Source organism: Tachypleus tridentatus, chromosome 12 (assembly GCF_004210375.1).
Source record: "Tachypleus tridentatus isolate NWPU-2018 chromosome 12, ASM421037v1, whole genome shotgun sequence".
Taxonomy (NCBI): Eukaryota; Metazoa; Arthropoda; class Merostomata; order Xiphosura; family Limulidae; genus Tachypleus; species Tachypleus tridentatus.
The window spans coordinates 32,018,523-32,036,166 of NC_134836.1; the positions used below are offsets into that span (position 1 = coordinate 32,018,523).

The 17,644-nt window shown below is 31.7% G+C and overlaps 1 protein-coding gene across 6 annotated transcripts in view; it reads left to right on the top strand.

The window, feature by feature from the left end:
- Nucleotides 1-7,767, top strand: part of LOC143235509 (ubiquitin-conjugating enzyme E2 J2-like) — a 45,299-nt gene extending 37,532 nt beyond the window's left edge. For all 6 annotated transcript variants that reach the window (XM_076473721.1, XM_076473720.1, XM_076473718.1 and 3 more), the window contains one exon: nucleotides 2,604-7,767. In XM_076473721.1, coding sequence (XP_076329836.1) covers nucleotides 2,604-2,810 — 207 coding nt within the window. In that variant the 3' untranslated portion in view covers nucleotides 2,811-7,767. The remainder of the gene's footprint in view (nucleotides 1-2,603) is intronic.
- Nucleotides 7,768-17,644: the final 9,877 nt, after the last annotated feature.

Sequence of the window (17,644 nt, forward strand, 5' to 3'; positions counted from 1 at the left end):
ACAGAAGGGATTAGATACAACACAATAGATACTGTAGAAGACTGGTATAGTGTAAATTAGACTAACTACAACAGGAATTACATAGAGCACATCAGTTACTGTAGAAGACTGGTATAGTGTAAGTTAGACTAACTACAACAGGAATTACATAGAGCACATCAGTTACTGTAGAAGACTGGTATAGTGTAAGTTAGACTAACTACAACAAGAATTACATGGAGCACATCAGATACTGTAGAATACAGGTATAGTGTAAGTTAGACTAACTTCAACAGGAATTAAATGGAGCACATCAAATACTGTAGAAGACTGGTATAGTGTAAGTTAGACTAACTACAACAGGAATTAGATACAGTACATCATATACTGCAGAAGACTGGTATAGTGCAAAATAGGCTAACTACAACAGGAATTAAATACAGTACATCATATACTGCAGAAGACTGGTATAGTGCAAGATAAGCTAACTACAACAGGAATTAGATAGAGGAGGTGTAATATAGAACAGATCAAATACTGTACAAAACTAGTGTAGTAGATAGTAAACTGATTAGAGATGGGGTATTAAAAGCTAGAATAAATGAAGAAAGGATACTATTGAAAACATTAGATACTGTAAAATGTTGATGTAGAAAAAGGTAGATCTCAAAGAAAACTAGTACAAGTAGAAGCTATACTAACAAGAGAAGGAGTTAGATATAATTATCACAGTACATATGGTAGAAAAACCAATGTGTTAGAAACTAATCTAACTAGAGAAAGGATAAAACAGAACACAATAAGATACTGTAGAAATCTAGTTTAGTAGAATACAAATTAACTACAGGAGGGGTGATGTAGTCATATCAGATAATGTAGAAAATTAATATAGTAAAAGTTAAATGAATTAGAAATGGTCATAGGTAAAATACAGTAGATACTAAAAAAAAGATATTTAGTAGAACCTAAACTAATTAAAGAAGGTGTTAGATATAGCATAGTGTATACTGTAAAAAAAACAAACCTGTGTAGTAGAAGGTACACTGACAAGAGCATGGGTTATATAAAAGTATCGGATGTCCTCAAAGTCCAATGTAGTAATTACCAGAGTAACTAGAGAAGTGGTAGTGAAGAACACATCAGGTACTGTGGAAAGTCAGTGCAAGTAGAAGCTGGGTTCAGTAGAACACAAGTCCAGTGTAGAAGAAAGAATTAGATAAAATATATTTGATACTCTAGAAAACCAGAAGTACTAAAACATGGACTAAGCAGAGGATAAGGTCAATAGAACAATTAAGATACTGTAGAAAACCAGAGCAGTAGAAGCAACATTAGTAAGAGAACAAAATATATTGTGGTAACAATGTAGTAGATACTAGATTAACTAGATCAGGAATTCAATACAACACATGGTTTTACTATAGTGAGATTGTCGTACATAATGTTAGTATTTACCGAGTCATATTGTGACAACTATCAGTAGTTAATGAGTCAAACTAAGAGATAATGCTACTCTCTTCCAGTCAGATTATGATACGTTGATACTATTTTTTTTTGTATCTGTAATATTGTACTTAATAAGCTTTCTCTTTTCATTTGTTAAGATTGTTATAAAGTTTATTATTTGCTACATATTTTGTAATTTTATATTCATTTACAGAAGGTAGCAATGAAAATGTTATAAAATTACACTAATTTATAAGAATTACTTATAAATGTAACACCATTTCACTGCACTATGATTTTTCTTCATTAAACAGTTTATTAGAGCAATATGAAAATCAAGTGAAATTAACCTGTAGGTTGTTGTAGTATTTCATTTACTATCAGACCACTTTATTGTGTACTAAACCTTTTAGCAGCTTCATCTTACTGAGCTAGTTTTATTTATGTACTGTGTTATTGAAATTCGTTTGAGATATCTGTAACTGCTTAACTGAATCTGTTTACAAATAGGAAGACAGAGTTAATAGGTTTTACCCCTTGTTGTGATTTTTATACTGTTCACTATGTGTATTGTTCACTTCTGCATTAGAAGGAGAATTTTTATATTTTGATAAAGTCTCAGTGAAGAGAATTGACTAAAGAAATAGGTGAAATCATTAATTTTTCTGTGAAAAGTATATGGAATACCCAATAATAATTAATTGAACCTTGAAAACAACAAAGGTTATAGGTCAATTAGTAATTTATTTCATTAATCATTTAGAAAGAAAACCATTCATAGATTTAAAATTTCAACAGCTTATATAAATTGAATAAATGGTTAATATTCTATAACTTGCAAACTTGCATTTGTTTACCAGAAATTGAGGTTTTGTTACAATTTATATGAGTAATGTTCTGTTTGTTATGATTGTCTACAAGAAAATAAGGTTTTGCTACAAAATAAATTGTTGGTGTTCCTGAGGTTATGATTATATATCAAAAGTTCAGTGTTCCATGAAAATATATTTGTAACAATGTTCTCAAAAAACTTTTGTTGTAATGTAGAGTAATTCTAACTGTACCATTATAAAAATGTATCTCTAGATTTATTTTAATTGTCATAATAGGGTGTTTTATTTATTCATGGAATGTTACTACAGGTTCTGTAATTCAATAAAAAATTTCTTATGATGCAGGAAATAAAAGAAAAACTGAAGCAGCGACAAGCAGCTGATCTGCAAACTCATAACAGGTTGACGAGTGATAGTGATGGGTTTCTGCTGCAGGGATATTTTCCTTTCCAGGGTATACTTGGTAGTGCTCTAGCTAATGTCATTGTCATTATAGGATTTGCTGCTTTTGCATATACTGTAAAATATGTCTTGACATCTTTAACCAAATGATGATCCATTTCTTCTGTGATGTCATATAGTAAACATAGAAACAATATAAAGAGATTGGCTCTACGTTTACACAGAACAGTTGTATAAATGTTGGACATAATTGACTTTGTGACATCGAAGAAGCACTAGTGGGGCGTATAGCTATGGAGTGAAATAAATTTATTCTGTGGAAAGTACTGTGGTGTATTTATAAATATCCTTATGAACTGCTAATTAACTACTGGTTAACTAAAACGTGTAACTTTTATATGATGAGAACAAAATATTTCGGATACAAGTATGCAAAACAAGGCTAAAATGTTCTAACTATACAGAATAAGATTACAGACTAGTGTGTTGTGGTTATGCAGTGTGAGATCATAGAATGGAAATACTGTGGTTGTATGGTATAATACAATCTGTATTGTAGTTATATAGTATGAGATAATTGACTTGAAATATAGTAATGCAGTAAAAGAATACAATCTCTAGTGTTGTGGTTATACAGTAAGAGATCAAAATATAGAAATTTGTTATGTAGTTATATGTTGTGAGTTGTTGTGTTGTGGTTATATGAAGTAAGATTAATGACTACAGGCTAAGGTATTGTGGTTATGCATTAAGAGATCTAGAAACATGGTAGTTATACAGTAAAAGATTAAATGCTAGTATTGTGATATATGGTGAAAAGTTTTATAGGGTACAGTGTATGATGTTTTTGTCATCATTAATGAGGCCAGGAACATTAGTATGTCATTAACTATGTTTGGGAAGTGTTTTAATTTTAGTAAAGCATTCAAGTGGGTACTTTTCTCCATGTGTAATTTCATTTAAGTATTGCAAAAAGGCTTTAGCATTGTGGTAGATGTCTTACAGAGTGGTGCAATCATTCTTAAGTACACAAGGTAACAAGTGACCTGTGATGTGAATGAGTGATAGCTGTAGTAAAATGTGAAAGTATTTTACACTGTTTTTAAGGAAACTATCATGTTAATCTATAACCAAAAACTGATACAACATATGACTTATTGTGATGTGTAAATTCTTTCTCGGTTTTGTGGCAGATGTACTAGAAAATAATCTTACCAGTGATAAAAATGTCACATTTGTGTTAAAAACAAATCTTACATACTGTAACTTGTAATTAATCAGTAAGTAAACACAAAATCGTTGTGGTAGAGTGTATGTATAATGCCATGTTTTTATTTGATGTTATGTGTAGAAAATCAAATGAGAAGTAAATCAGTGAAGTAAGTTTTCTGTTTACTTAAGTAATAAAATTCTATTGAACCTTGGAATTTCAACACATAAGAATAGATGACAGTGGAGTCATTCTCATGGCTTATAAGGTAACTGTCTTTGTTATCATGGACAGAGAATATTGTCAAGAAAATAATGGAAGTTCTGTTAAACCAAGGTCATTTTAAGATACTTTCCAAAACTCCTCCTACAATCTAGAGGAAAAGACTCAACAAATGCCTCCTTAAATCTAAAAAAGTTGGTCTACCTCTCATAGCAGAAGCTCTGGTGCCAGTGCAATCCAAGTTCCCAAAGGTGGCTGCACCATACTGTTTATACCTTTAACAGTTTTAGTTATAACATACAAAGTTCTTAGTGTGAGTGTTTTTTTTTCTTTTGTTTCTAGAGACTCATGATTCTTTAAAAATAAAAAAATACTTGTTAAAAAAAACAAACTAGATGGATTTGATCACTTTCCTAATAAGCTTTGATGTAACCTCATTATTAATTAAAGTACTTTAGAAGCCTGAAACATTTCTTTAGGATTTCCATAAAATGCAAACTTTCTAAAATTTCACTCCCATCCTATCTAAATCACTGTAATTCACAGCAATTTTAATTATCAACACCTTGACTTGATCTTCAATCAAACTAAAGATATGATTATGGGATGTCCTCTTGTAAATAGTTACCAGGACTAAATTTGATCAAAGGACTCAGTACATCTATATATGCCCCTGTTTTCTGGTTACAGCAAGTGGATGATACTGTTGTTGGCTATATTGACCAAAATCCTATACAACCGTTTCATGGCAACCTTATTGACCTTTTCTCTTCCATCATGTTCACTACAGAAAATGAGAAAAATGGCTGTTTCCTATTTTTATTAGTTTCCAAAGTTTAACGTAAGTTGATTACTGGAGCATATAGAGACCTACATTGTATCAATCCACTTTTGCTTTGGTCATCTGTGCATGACACCAAACACATGCCATTATGAAAACCTTAATATTAAAATCATTTGCAGTATTCAAAAGAAATTAGAAATGGGGATAAAACGTCCATTTAAATGCTTTAACAAAATCAACAAATACCTTTCTAACTTTGTTAATGGTAACATGTATAGATCTTAAATACAAATATGAAGACATACCTAATATTTATAAAATCAACACACTGTAATGTATCCTACTTTACATTAAATTAGTATATTTAATAGAATGTTCAAGTTGTAATGATAAATATATTGAAGAAAAAATTCTAGACTCAATTAACCCAAAACTATTAGTCTTGAACAGTTGGACAATTTTAACATAACTGAAACAGCCAGTTTTAAACTATGAAAATTATTTCATCATTAAAAAAATCAAAACTACAATAATAAGATATTTCAAGTCTACCATGAATATTCATCCCCTGTATCTTTACATAATGTGTCTGTCCCAAACACCCAAAATGGATATCTGAGAAAAGAATGTATTGACTTGCTAAATAACTCCTACAGAACTGAGCATTTAAATTTGTATTCATTATTACTTTGTTGTACTTTCTCACTATTGGTTATCAGCCATTGTTTACCCCTCTAGTTTATAATGATAGTTTATGTGAGCTAATTGAAATATCTTGTGATAACCCTTTTTGTAGCATTCCACACCTTTTCAGCAGTGAAATTAGAATTACTGATTCTGTATGTAAAATTCTGAAATGGTATTCAGAATGGTATACATATGCCCATGTTTATGTAAAGTGATCGAAAGTATTTAAATTGGGGGCCATTCCCTGATAATTTTAAGTTGCAGCTTAGTCCAGTAATTGTAGCATTTTCAGCCTGAGTGATGTAAGGACTTGTTACTGATAAAAAAACTATGGAGCTGTATATTATAAATTTTTAAAATAGAAATATTTTTGGTACTTACAGTGATGAGGATTATCATTTTTAAAGGAAAGTAATATAAGAACTTTAATAAAGGTAGTAATTATTCCAAGTGAATTTAGAGAACTTTGTAACATTGAAATTAGAAAAAAAAATCTAGTTTTTGTTTTAAAATTATAACAGAGACCATGAAAAAACTTAAGTTGTTTGTACAATAAGTATTAATTTTGTTGTTACACCAAGTTGGAAGGTCTTTGCCTTAAGTTTGAAAAAATAGTACTTAATACTGTAGGAAGTTAATTTCTCATCAAAAACAAGTTTGCAAAATAATTGAAATTGGAGTTTCATGTCTTTTTAAATAAAAAATAAAAATTGCAATAACTTATTGTATTATCTGTAGTTGGGAGTTAAATTGCAATAGGAAAAGTAGTCCACATATATGTTTTGGTATTCCTCCATAGGAAAAGTAGTCCACATAGATGTTGTGATATTCCTCTTACACAACAATGTTACTTTTCATGTGTTTTTCAGTAAAACAACAAAGAAATAATAGTATGATTACAATATACTATTTGTATTTATTTTTAAGCTTTAATCTGAATTACTCAAAAATTGATGGAGAAATTCAATGAATTTATAAAACAGGATTCTTTTCATGTAATATGTTTACAAACTGATTAACTGGAGGTGTAATCACTGACTTGTGCAGAATAATAATTATCTTGGTGAAGATGCTGTTAATACTTTAGAATTTAAGAGTAAAGTTATTTAACCAACTTTAAAGAAAAGATATATTTAGTGTTTTCAAAAGCTGTAAATAGTAATCTGACAAATATTTTATTCTCAGTACTTTCATTCGTGGGGCAGAAATTTTCTGGAAATCATATTTGGAATGTATTGATATTTGGCTGTATTGAAAGTTCATTTGGACTTGTGTTGTCTAAGGAAATAAACAGTCAAGCTTCATTTATTTAGAAACCCAAGAATAAATATCCCTTTTTGTTTCTTAGCTAATTCTTTGCTTAAGAAAGTGGTGCTCTTTATAATTACTTGCATTAATTAGCTTTGTAAAATCGTTGATTAATCAAAATTATGATTAAATCAATTGATGACATGAAAATTATTAATTCATATCTCTGAGTATTATTCTTTTCAGTTATCTAAATAATTAAAATATTCTCATTTTGATTTTTCATTATTATTTTTGATTAATTTAAGGTTGTTCAGCTAATCAGAATCACAACTTATGAAAAAGATCAAATACTCAAAATTGGTATCTCCAATTATTCCTACTTCAATAATTCCAACTGTTAATAATTTAGTTGAATTTCATCAAGTAATCACCTTATCTTCAAATGTTAGCTTTTTGTTACCTTCATTGTCAAAATATCTTTTTACAGTTCATACATCAACTTATAAACTGTAAGATTCAGAATGACTTTCTGAGGCTTTTTAGAGGTATCTTTCCATATTTTGTCAGCACTTGAGTGAATAAAATTTTAGGAATTTTTGAATTAATATTAAGACAATCTGATAGAAAATGGTAATTACAGATTTTTTAAATTCTTAAATCTGTGGTTCTGTTGTTAGAGTTTAGTTGTCTTAGAATTTATGCTATTTGCTAATGTGAACAATACATAAAATATCAATATAAATAATAAATCATACTAAGTGACAGGATGCTATTCTTAAAATCCTGGAAGGAGCTGTGTAGTAAATATTTTATTGTTTATGCAGTATTTCAACCACAGTCTGACTAGTAATTTTCCTGTATTGTCTTACATTATTAACTTCTTTAGTTATAATGCTATAAAATTGTATTTAAATATTCAGCTTTCTTTAATAAACATTTTTATTTTTGATAAAGGGCTAAATGATTTTTTTCTTTTTTTTCCCTAAATTGGTGAATTTCTGGAAGGCCATAAAACTCAGCTTTTCTTTGAGAAAACTTATAAAACAATTCTAAAAGCGTATGCTTAGAATACTATAAAACTTAAAGTTATTATGTAAACAACTTGAGGTATGAATAATTATTAAATAGGATTCTATGGTATTTCATTTAATTAGCCAACAAGTGTTTTCTAATAGCAAATACTCCACAGCAGTAGTAATATTTCTAATGTTTAGCTTTGAGATTGTCTGATCATTAAGAAAAGCCACTTGCCACAGATGTAACCAAGCTCAGGTAAATGGTTAGGGTTCCACACTGTGGATGTGACGGTTTCATTGTTCTCAACCTATTATTTGTAAAAAAAACAACAACAAACATTTCTGCACTATTGTACTGTGGGTGCATTATGAGAGTGATGGTCAAGTCCCACCAATTTAATAGGATATAACACAGATTGGTGGTGGGTGATATTAACTGTCTGCCTTCTCTATGACATATTTCAAAATTAGTGATGACAAGTGCAGATAGGCCTCATGCAGCTTTTTAAATAGCCACACAACAACACTACAGATCAGGGGTCAGCAACCTCTTACCACACGGGCCACATCTGTGAGTGAATGGAGGGCCAAATATAAATTATATTTTTTTACTTTAACTATATTTTTTGTATAAATGAGATTGTTTTTGTTTTTATTATCTCTTTCAGTATTTGATTTATATTGAATAATTTTTAATTATATTTACAGAAAAAATGGCCCTTTCTTTTATTGACCCAGTGCACTTCTTATGCATGTCTTATCCATGCCTTCAGCCTCTTGGAGGTCAGCGATCACAGATGCTAGTTGCCTCGTGCTCTGGTTATTGAATTAAATTGAGCATGAAATTCAAAAAATATTTGAGTGATTAGACAGTCAAAAAGAGTATTTCAAGTTTTAGTCATTAAAAACTTGAAGTAAAAATTTAGTAAAAATGAGTAAAAAAAATTACTATTTTCTAAGGATGCGAAAACAAGTACCAAACAAGTACTTATTTCCTAGGTCTGGTTGCCAATTGTGCAGTTTGACATCAAGCTTGAGATAGAGTTACAAACTTGAATTTGTTTTTAGGACCTTTATGATATTTTGCCTACCCCTGCTGTAGATGGTAGAGGATGATTATAACTATATTTTCTTTTTTAAAAAAGTAGAATGATTGGTTAATGTGTCAGATATAAGTTAAGTAATCAGGTTATTTTGTTAGTTTGGTGTGCTAAAGAAGAATATATTACATCTATAAATAAAAGGTTTTAGTTTCATTTGTGTTTACAATAAGCATCCTGATTAAGAATCAAACAACAGTGTAATATTAAGATTGTTGGATATAGAATTAGATTTTTGTTAGTTTGGAGAATGAAAATTCTTAATCCTTATAAGCATTACCATTTGACAGATTAGTTCTGTACAAGTGTTATGCTTCTTTTTTATGACTTTTGACAGTGTATACTTCTAATGATGTAAGAAAATAAACTTTCTATCTTGGATTTTTCTGGGATCCTATTATATGATTTTCAAAGTTTTTTAGAGCTTGTCCTCTTTTGTTAACTTTTCATCATAAAACTATGATAGTTCCTTTAGTAGTGCCATATAGCATGTGTATCTCTTTCCTGGTTATTCATATGTATGGATTATCAATAACTCTAGACTTCTACTCGTGATGTACTGTTGTTTTATTCCCCTTGCATAAATTTGTTAAAATGTTTTTGTTATATTTTTATACATGAGATGAGGTCTTCATTATAGGTGTTTTAGGCAGTGTTTTCATACAAATAAAACAGATTTGTGCATAAAATTGAAGAGAATGGTAATCCCATGACAAGGCTTTAATTTTATTAAAGTATTTCATTGCTGTATTAAAAGCTGGTTGACTGTAGGTAGACATGGCTAATTCCATTATAACATCTATTGTCATTTCAGTTATGTGTTATGATTTGGCAGTCGTTTTTTGATGGTATGAATGATTTATATGGTGGGAACACTAGTAGTTATGTTTGTGGATCAGAAAATTACAAGAACATCATCTTTGGAACTGATTTGTGATCCTAAAATGTTGAGTGAGATTTTTCAAGTTAGTGATGTGTTGTTTGGTGCTACCATATAGTCAATTGAATTCCTTTTAAGTGTCAGATAGGTTCACTTTATAATGAGAATACCAAGCCAGGAATTTGGGAAGTAATCTAAATTTTAATAACCGAGTTTAAAACTGATGAGAAATAGACTGGGCATATGTGACTTAAAATGACAAAAATTTATTTATTAATAAACAAAGCAATAAACTTGATACTTATATGGATACTTAAACAGTTGCCTACTATTTGGTCAGTGATTGAATCAGCAAATTTCTTTCTCTTGAAATTTACCTGTGTGAAACTAGACATTTTGAAAACCGTGTAAAATTATGGTGAATGAGACTCCTTACAGAAACACCTAACCTCAGTTCTATTTAGTGCGATGAGTATCAACGAGTGAGTTATCATTCTCTCACATCATTAGTAGGATATAATATACAGACACTATTCACTTGGATAGCATAGAACATTATTGTTATTGACCTTTCCTACACTAATGTGCAAAATTGCAGCAATATCAATATGGACAAAATAAATATTACCTGCTATTGAGAACAACAAAGTAACAGAAGTAACTAGAATGATACAATTTTAATGGTTTTCTTGAACATGTATTTATGCCAAAATTGCATAGTGACAGACTAAATTATTTTTTTAAATTCCTATATTGATAAAAGAAGGTAGCACATGTCTGTACATTACAGTATAATAGGTACTAAAATGTAAATAGGTGATAGCAGCATGTATTTATTGCACTAATGATTGGCCTTAAAAGTATGCTGGGTTTGTACATCATAAATGTAAAACTACAGAGGTTAGTTACCATTGTTTTTTTATTTTGTAGTTAAGTTTTCATTTATTAAATTTTAACTTTATTCAGCATTTTGTTTATGTGATATTCTTTTTTCACCATGTGGTCATTGTTGGCTATCTAGTAATTGTTTGATAGTACCATAATCATTGGCGTGGAAGATGATCATGTTATTCTGTTTGTCTACAGATGGTATTTTTTCGATTTCATCTTGTTTAACATAAAAATAAAAGAGGAAATTCATACAACCCTTGGTTAAAATAATATTTGTTCTACTTTTGTCATCCAGTTTCTCTTGCTGGTATTAAGAAACAAGACCAAGTGTGTGTACTGATACTGAACCAGTGAATACCTTCCAGTACACAACACACATTTCTGTACATGAAAGTGAAGACATTAATGAAGGTCACTGTGTCCATCCATTTAAAATGTATGTAGAATCTTGAAATGCCTTCCTTTTTTCTGGTAAATGAAAAGCTGTCAACATATTTCCTTTTTCTTCCTTGAAGAACCATAGTGTTCCTTCTTTCTTTAAAAAAAACAATCACAACTAAAGATGAGCAAGCACTCTCTGAAGGTAGTTTTATGCAGTACTTTAACATCTACTCAGTTTCAGCACTGGTTATATTACTGCTACTTCAAGGATGCCTGCACATTAATAGTTTTGCCAGGCAGTATCACTTGTTTTTTGAAATGGCATGAAATTTTATTTTGGCCCAGTTAACCTACCTGCTCTCCAATACATCCTCAGGCTCTCTGGTAAGTTAGTTTAGTTCATGGCTCTGTTTTGACTTCAGGTGCTATGGAAGTTGCACAATCATAGATGATAAGTGGCTGCAACAATGACAACCTGACTAGTTTGTGTCACTTACTTATGCCTCTGTTACTCTACAGTCAATTCAACTGGAAGCTGAATAATCAAATACCCATAATTATAGACACACTAGAACAGGTTGTTTGAACAAGTGTTGCCTCCTTTCCAATCAGAAAACTGTCAAGTGTATCAAGTGTTATGACCTCAGTAGATAGTGACAAAGCATTATCTTGCCCTTGTAGTACACCATATGACCCATTAGGAAGAAGTATCACATTCATTTCAGTGTGTGCATATATAATCTGCTATTCAGGTGCTCAGTGTGACTGGCAATGGCTGGTTTTGTTGCAGAACTGCAGTTAGCCTGCTTCACAAACAAAACTGGCTGGCAAATAGATGAAGTCTTAAGATACCAATATCTTTACCCAGCTTAGAGAAAACTACATTCACATTGTGTGTGATATTGCCAAAATGAAATTAGATATGAGCCAACACACTCACATTTAGCCTGTCAACATTCACCAATAAAAACTCAACTTAATGGGCATGTGTTGTTACTGGTACATTTCACATGATCTATAGTCTGTAGTTCTTTGAACAAGCCACCATGCCATTATGTTTCCAGCTAACTGATGGTCTCACTTAGTTTAAACTAGCTGGAGTATCTGCAACCATGGCTCATTGTAGGCCTTTTTAGCACCTGCTGCAGCATTGGTTTGAATGGTACATACCATACAAACAATGCTGGTCTTGTTTGGTGGCAAAATATAGACTTTCATGAAACCAGTGACCAAATAAGCCACAAATGAAGCCAGGGACTCATTACCTTGTGCTCTTGATATTTTGGGGGGAGTAAAGCCCAGTTGTCTCATTGCAAGCCTTTGTGGCTTTGCTGTAATACTATGTGGTGTATGTTGCATAGAAAGTTGGTGGTAAAGATGTTTCTTCTGAGCACTGAATGTCTATCATGTACCCTATAGGCTGTCTTTAACCCAGCTCACAGCTGTAGTTAGTGATTTGATGTGACTTTTTTAATCTGTATCACCACAGAAACTGCCTCAGATTTTTTATGTGTGATCATTTTCTTTGGTGATAATGGTGTTACAAAGCTAGACATTGCAACTAGTTTATATATATATATATATACCTGATGATGATGAAGCTTGTTTATGTATAACTATTTTAAATTTCTAATAAAGTTTTTGTTACTCATTCAAGCCATCTTCAAATTCTATTGACTGTATCTATCACTTATATTGATATTGTGTTCATCCTTTTATATAAGATTGTTATCTAACACTTGCTACTTTCACTTTGCCTGCCAGACCTTGCTGTTTTATGCTCTTGTAATTTCTGATTTTACTATTTCCAATTGTTTATTGTGGGAGATACATAGAGTTAAAAAGCACCATGAGGTTTGAATATTTAATCAAGCTACTAACACTCCAGTCCAACTATGATATGGCAGGTTCTCAAATTAAAGGGCCTGTAAAATGTACTAAACTACAGCAAGTGCTTGTATTTAGGAAAATAATATGAAAATATACAAACAAGAAAGAGTGTAATGACTTGAAGGAGGCAACTGTTATATCAAACAGGTAAAGAAACCAAAAGTAACTGAGGGAGGAGCTAAACTACTTATTAACTAACAGTAACAGTTGCAGTGCTTTTCATTTCATCAGTGTGTATGTGTATGATGCAAGCATGCTCAGTATCATAGTGATGTGGGATACAATTACACCATTGGCTTCTTTCTGTAGTACTGTTATTTATTCTGAATTAAGTTTTTGTTCTGTATATGTGCAAGTTTTCACACAACCTATAGTCAAGGAAATGATCAAACTTATCTAATTTCAAATTACCTCTTTTCCTTTGTCGTGTTTTAAATTGGTAATATCTCTTACCATCTACAGAGTATATTGCTTACAGCAATTTCATATTAGGAACTTTACCACAATATCTTTAGTTGGTGGTACAGGAAATACCTAAAGGATATAGTCTCACGTATGTGATCAGTCACATGATAGTGCATGTTACACTAGGTAAATATGAGGGTTTCTTGAAGCTAAGAAACTTTGCATTTCATCAAATAATTCTGATCCAGATGCATAAGAAGAAAGTGGCTGTAAATTATAAGCAGTTATCCACATTCTTAGCCTTTGCTCGTAGATGAAAATTGTTGTGATTGTGTATTTCACATGTTCAGGGTTTGTTTCTTAGCTTAAGATCAGTGAGTAAGAATTTTAGCATTATTCTGTAATCCTGTATCTTGAATAAATCTTGTGTTTTTTAGATATCTGATATAGCTCTTGAGTTAGTTCAGTTTCAACTGAATATACAATAAAATGGATAAGGTACAAGACATTTTGGTATCTTGACTGCAGTATATTGGTTACTAAAAACTTTATTAATTGCTACTGAAGTTTGTATTGTCCTTAACTTAAACTCTTTGGTTATTGTTTTAAAATACTTCTTTTGAAGAAATGGCATTTTTGAAGGACTAGTAGAATATATTATCTTGAATTATCTCTATTACTATAGGAAGATAGTTGTCTGAGAGAGTAGTGGCATGTAGGAAAAGTTTTTCTGGATGTTGGACTTTTGCCGTTGCTGCAAAGATCTGTAACTGTGATCTCACTGCAGCATGCAAATTAAGAGGAAGATATTTCAACATCTGATGAAGATAGAGTTCTCTTGTTGATAGTCGACTTTGATGCAAGGAGGACACAGTCTTAGGACTTCATTAAGTTGTGGCATCTGGAGAACTGAGACTACTTGAGGCAGTTTGTGCAGAACTCCAAGGCTGTCACTAGTCATGGTAACTGAATCTCCACTCTAGTTAGAACTTCACAAGGATAACATAAAACAAGAGACACGAGTATTGGACTCTGTTTGTTAACCAGAGTTATTTCACCAACTAAGGAAGTGGCAGGTGCCAAATGGTTTATTGGGCCACTGATCAGGAGGTATACTGCCAATGTAAGAATATGGTGCCTAAGAGTTTATAGATGAGATGATAACTGCACCTTGTTTATGTGCAGGATTCTGTTTTCATTAGGATTGTTTGGACATCTGAACGCTTATCCCACAATTCTAAATATGTTGAGAACCTCGATAAGATGACAAATAAGGAGAACTTTTGAGCAGAACTGCAGATATTCTCTAGCAAGACCAATTAAGTCATTTCTCTAACATATAAAGGTATGGTAAAGGTAACAGTTGGTCTCAGAAAAAAGGTGGTTCAGTGCTTGATAATGAGTCTGAATAATCCAGTCTTGGATTCAGTCGAGAACTTGAGGCAAAAACGATTTTGGGAATGCTAGACAATTACAGCCAAGTTGTGACAAACGTTCATCATGATAAAGAATACTAAATCTTTTGGGACGAATTTGAAGTTTGGAAAAGGTGATTTCAAACAAGTCATAGGAATGGAAGAAGCCTATAACAGTAGATTTAGTGGCTTCAAGCTACTTGAGCACTTGTGTATAACCAGTGTCGAAACCATCTGAAGGTGTACCACCAACCTATGTATATCAGTATCGTGATATTGTACATTGGTTCTCAGTTCTTATTTGGCATGCATGCCATAGTGATTGTTGACACATCCACCTAGCTATCAACTTGAGGAAAGGGTTAAAGCACGTGCTTCGGTTGCATATAGCTGTGTCATTTTTGCATGAACCGTACTTCCCTTGTCGAGTATCAAATTGGTTCTGACTGTATTCATAGGTCTCAAAATCTAGAGGATTCCTATAAAAGGACAAACCTGAAGAACATTACACTCAACGATATAAATCTTTGTGTACTAAAACAGAAACACTCATCTTATTAAAACAAGGGGTACGTTTGTGGTTAGTATATTAATATTTTAGTGGTTTTATGCGCTTAGTTTATTTTGTTAAACTTATACTGTTATTAACCACTAGACTAGTTTATATTTCCTTTCAACAGTAAAATACGAGACAAAAAATGTATGAAAAAAAGTAAAGAAAAATGAATATACATTTGGAAATACATGAAATAACGACAAATATGTTTTAGAAATAAACATTTGAGGTCGCATGCTCCTAGCGTATGTTTGTGTATGCCACACCTCTATTGATTGCACAGTAATTTAGAAGTTACGTCTCTGTCGTAATATTTCAGCAGACATGCCAGATAAGAACAAACATAATGTTCGATTGGCGTATTATGTTGAACACTAAAGAGATTTACTGTGGGGATGTAACCAGTGATCAGGATAAATTCAAGCAAGAAATTGTCAACAAAAGTGATACCTGATGTTTGACCTATAGCAGTATGTGAATGGTTTTGTACTGCAGGAATGGAAGACAATTACAAAACATGATATTGAAAAAATTAGGAAAATAAGAAATATGTGTACAATGTGTTGCTTTGATAGATTTACAGCTCGGGTACTTTAATCACTTGGTCATGCTCAAGCCCCACTTAAAAAGATGTTATGTAGAAGATACAACGAGTCTGACTAGCCATATTATATAATAAAAAACGCGTACGCGAAAGAAAAGTAGTAAATGTTCGCTTAAGTTGTAAAGCCGAAACTAGCGATACATATTTGTATAAATTTGGAGGTAATAATGCTCGTTTCAAAGCAAGCAGTTTAGAACCGGGGGTGTTGTAGCGCCCCCACTTTTACATAATTGACTTAATAACATAATTTACAGTTGCTACATATCTTAGTTTTCTCCGTTGCATTCCCCAAGACTCCCTTAGATTGAGCTTTCTTTGGCAGCTAGGGAACTATTTTTACCAGTTCTTTATACTGATAAAATCTGTATGTATAGCCAGGCACCTTCTCTTTGAACTCCTTCCTACGCCACTGCAAAGAATTTGCAATATTTAGTGACTGTCCAAACTGTTATTAAAAAGAAGTAACTTATTTTTAGATATGTGTTTCTTATTTTTATTCATTTTAACAAATTTACTCTTGTACGTTTATTTTAATACCTACACCTGTTTCTGTACAGTTTTCTTTTCTTTTATTCAAGCGCAAATAGCCCTCGAGTAACTTTGCGCGAAATTCAAAACAAACATATATTCATGACTGTGTATTACGCAAGTCCCACTTGTCCTTGAAATTTGTAGAACGTTCGTTAATGTAAAAATCAATAATAGTTGTTTGATGAAAGCGCGCGAGAACATTGTCGAAATATCTACCAACTCTCATGATCCTTATAAAAAACGGTTAGCCGAGAAACGGGAGTAGAGTATTATTGAACAGCTACAATCATTACGCTGTAGACCTAGGAAGCTATAATTCTGATTAACGTCTGTTAATCGAAAAACTACAGAATTTGATTAGAAACGTTATAGATTTCGAACATTATACACAGTTCAACTTCAATGAATTCGGGCGTTATTATTTCTATAAGGGCATTAAACATCTTCGATAAGAAGTGAACTTTAACTAATTTGAGGCTATTCAAAAAAAATTTCGTTCGATCAATCCGCTGGGTCAGCGGTAAGTCTTCGGATTTACAACACAAAAATCAGGGGTTCAATTCCCCTCGGTGGACACCGCAGATAGCCGACGTGGCTTTGCTATAAAAAACATACACAAAAAAACACTCGTTAGATCAAGCGGTGTGCAGCACTATCAACTCAGAACTGATTTGTTCATCGTGAACTTGGACAAACTATAAAATATTTAGTTCTGGACCAGACAGTATTGTCTGTACATTTGTAAGACTGTTGTATATAAAGCATCATCTGTAAAAAGTATTAGTAATAACCGTTATTATAAATTGTATTGTTTTTATGTTTATGTGTTAAAATATATTTGTATTTAAAAAGGAAATTGTGTGTACTAATCTTGGTGGAAAATAAATTTAATACAAATTAATAATTAATTTACTACTAAATTCAGATTTCCGGTTATTGAAATAGTAATACGTTAACATAAAAAGAGGAGACTCATCCGACATGAATAATAATAGTAACAGCGTAAACTAAAGAATTACAATATAAAAAACAAAAACAAAAACGATATATAAATTAATAACCAATAGGGTAACGTACCTTGAAAACATTCAGCTTGTAGCTGTACGACGAAGTTTGTTTACAGTCTAAGTGAGCAAGTCACGTGCTCTGATCACATGAGTA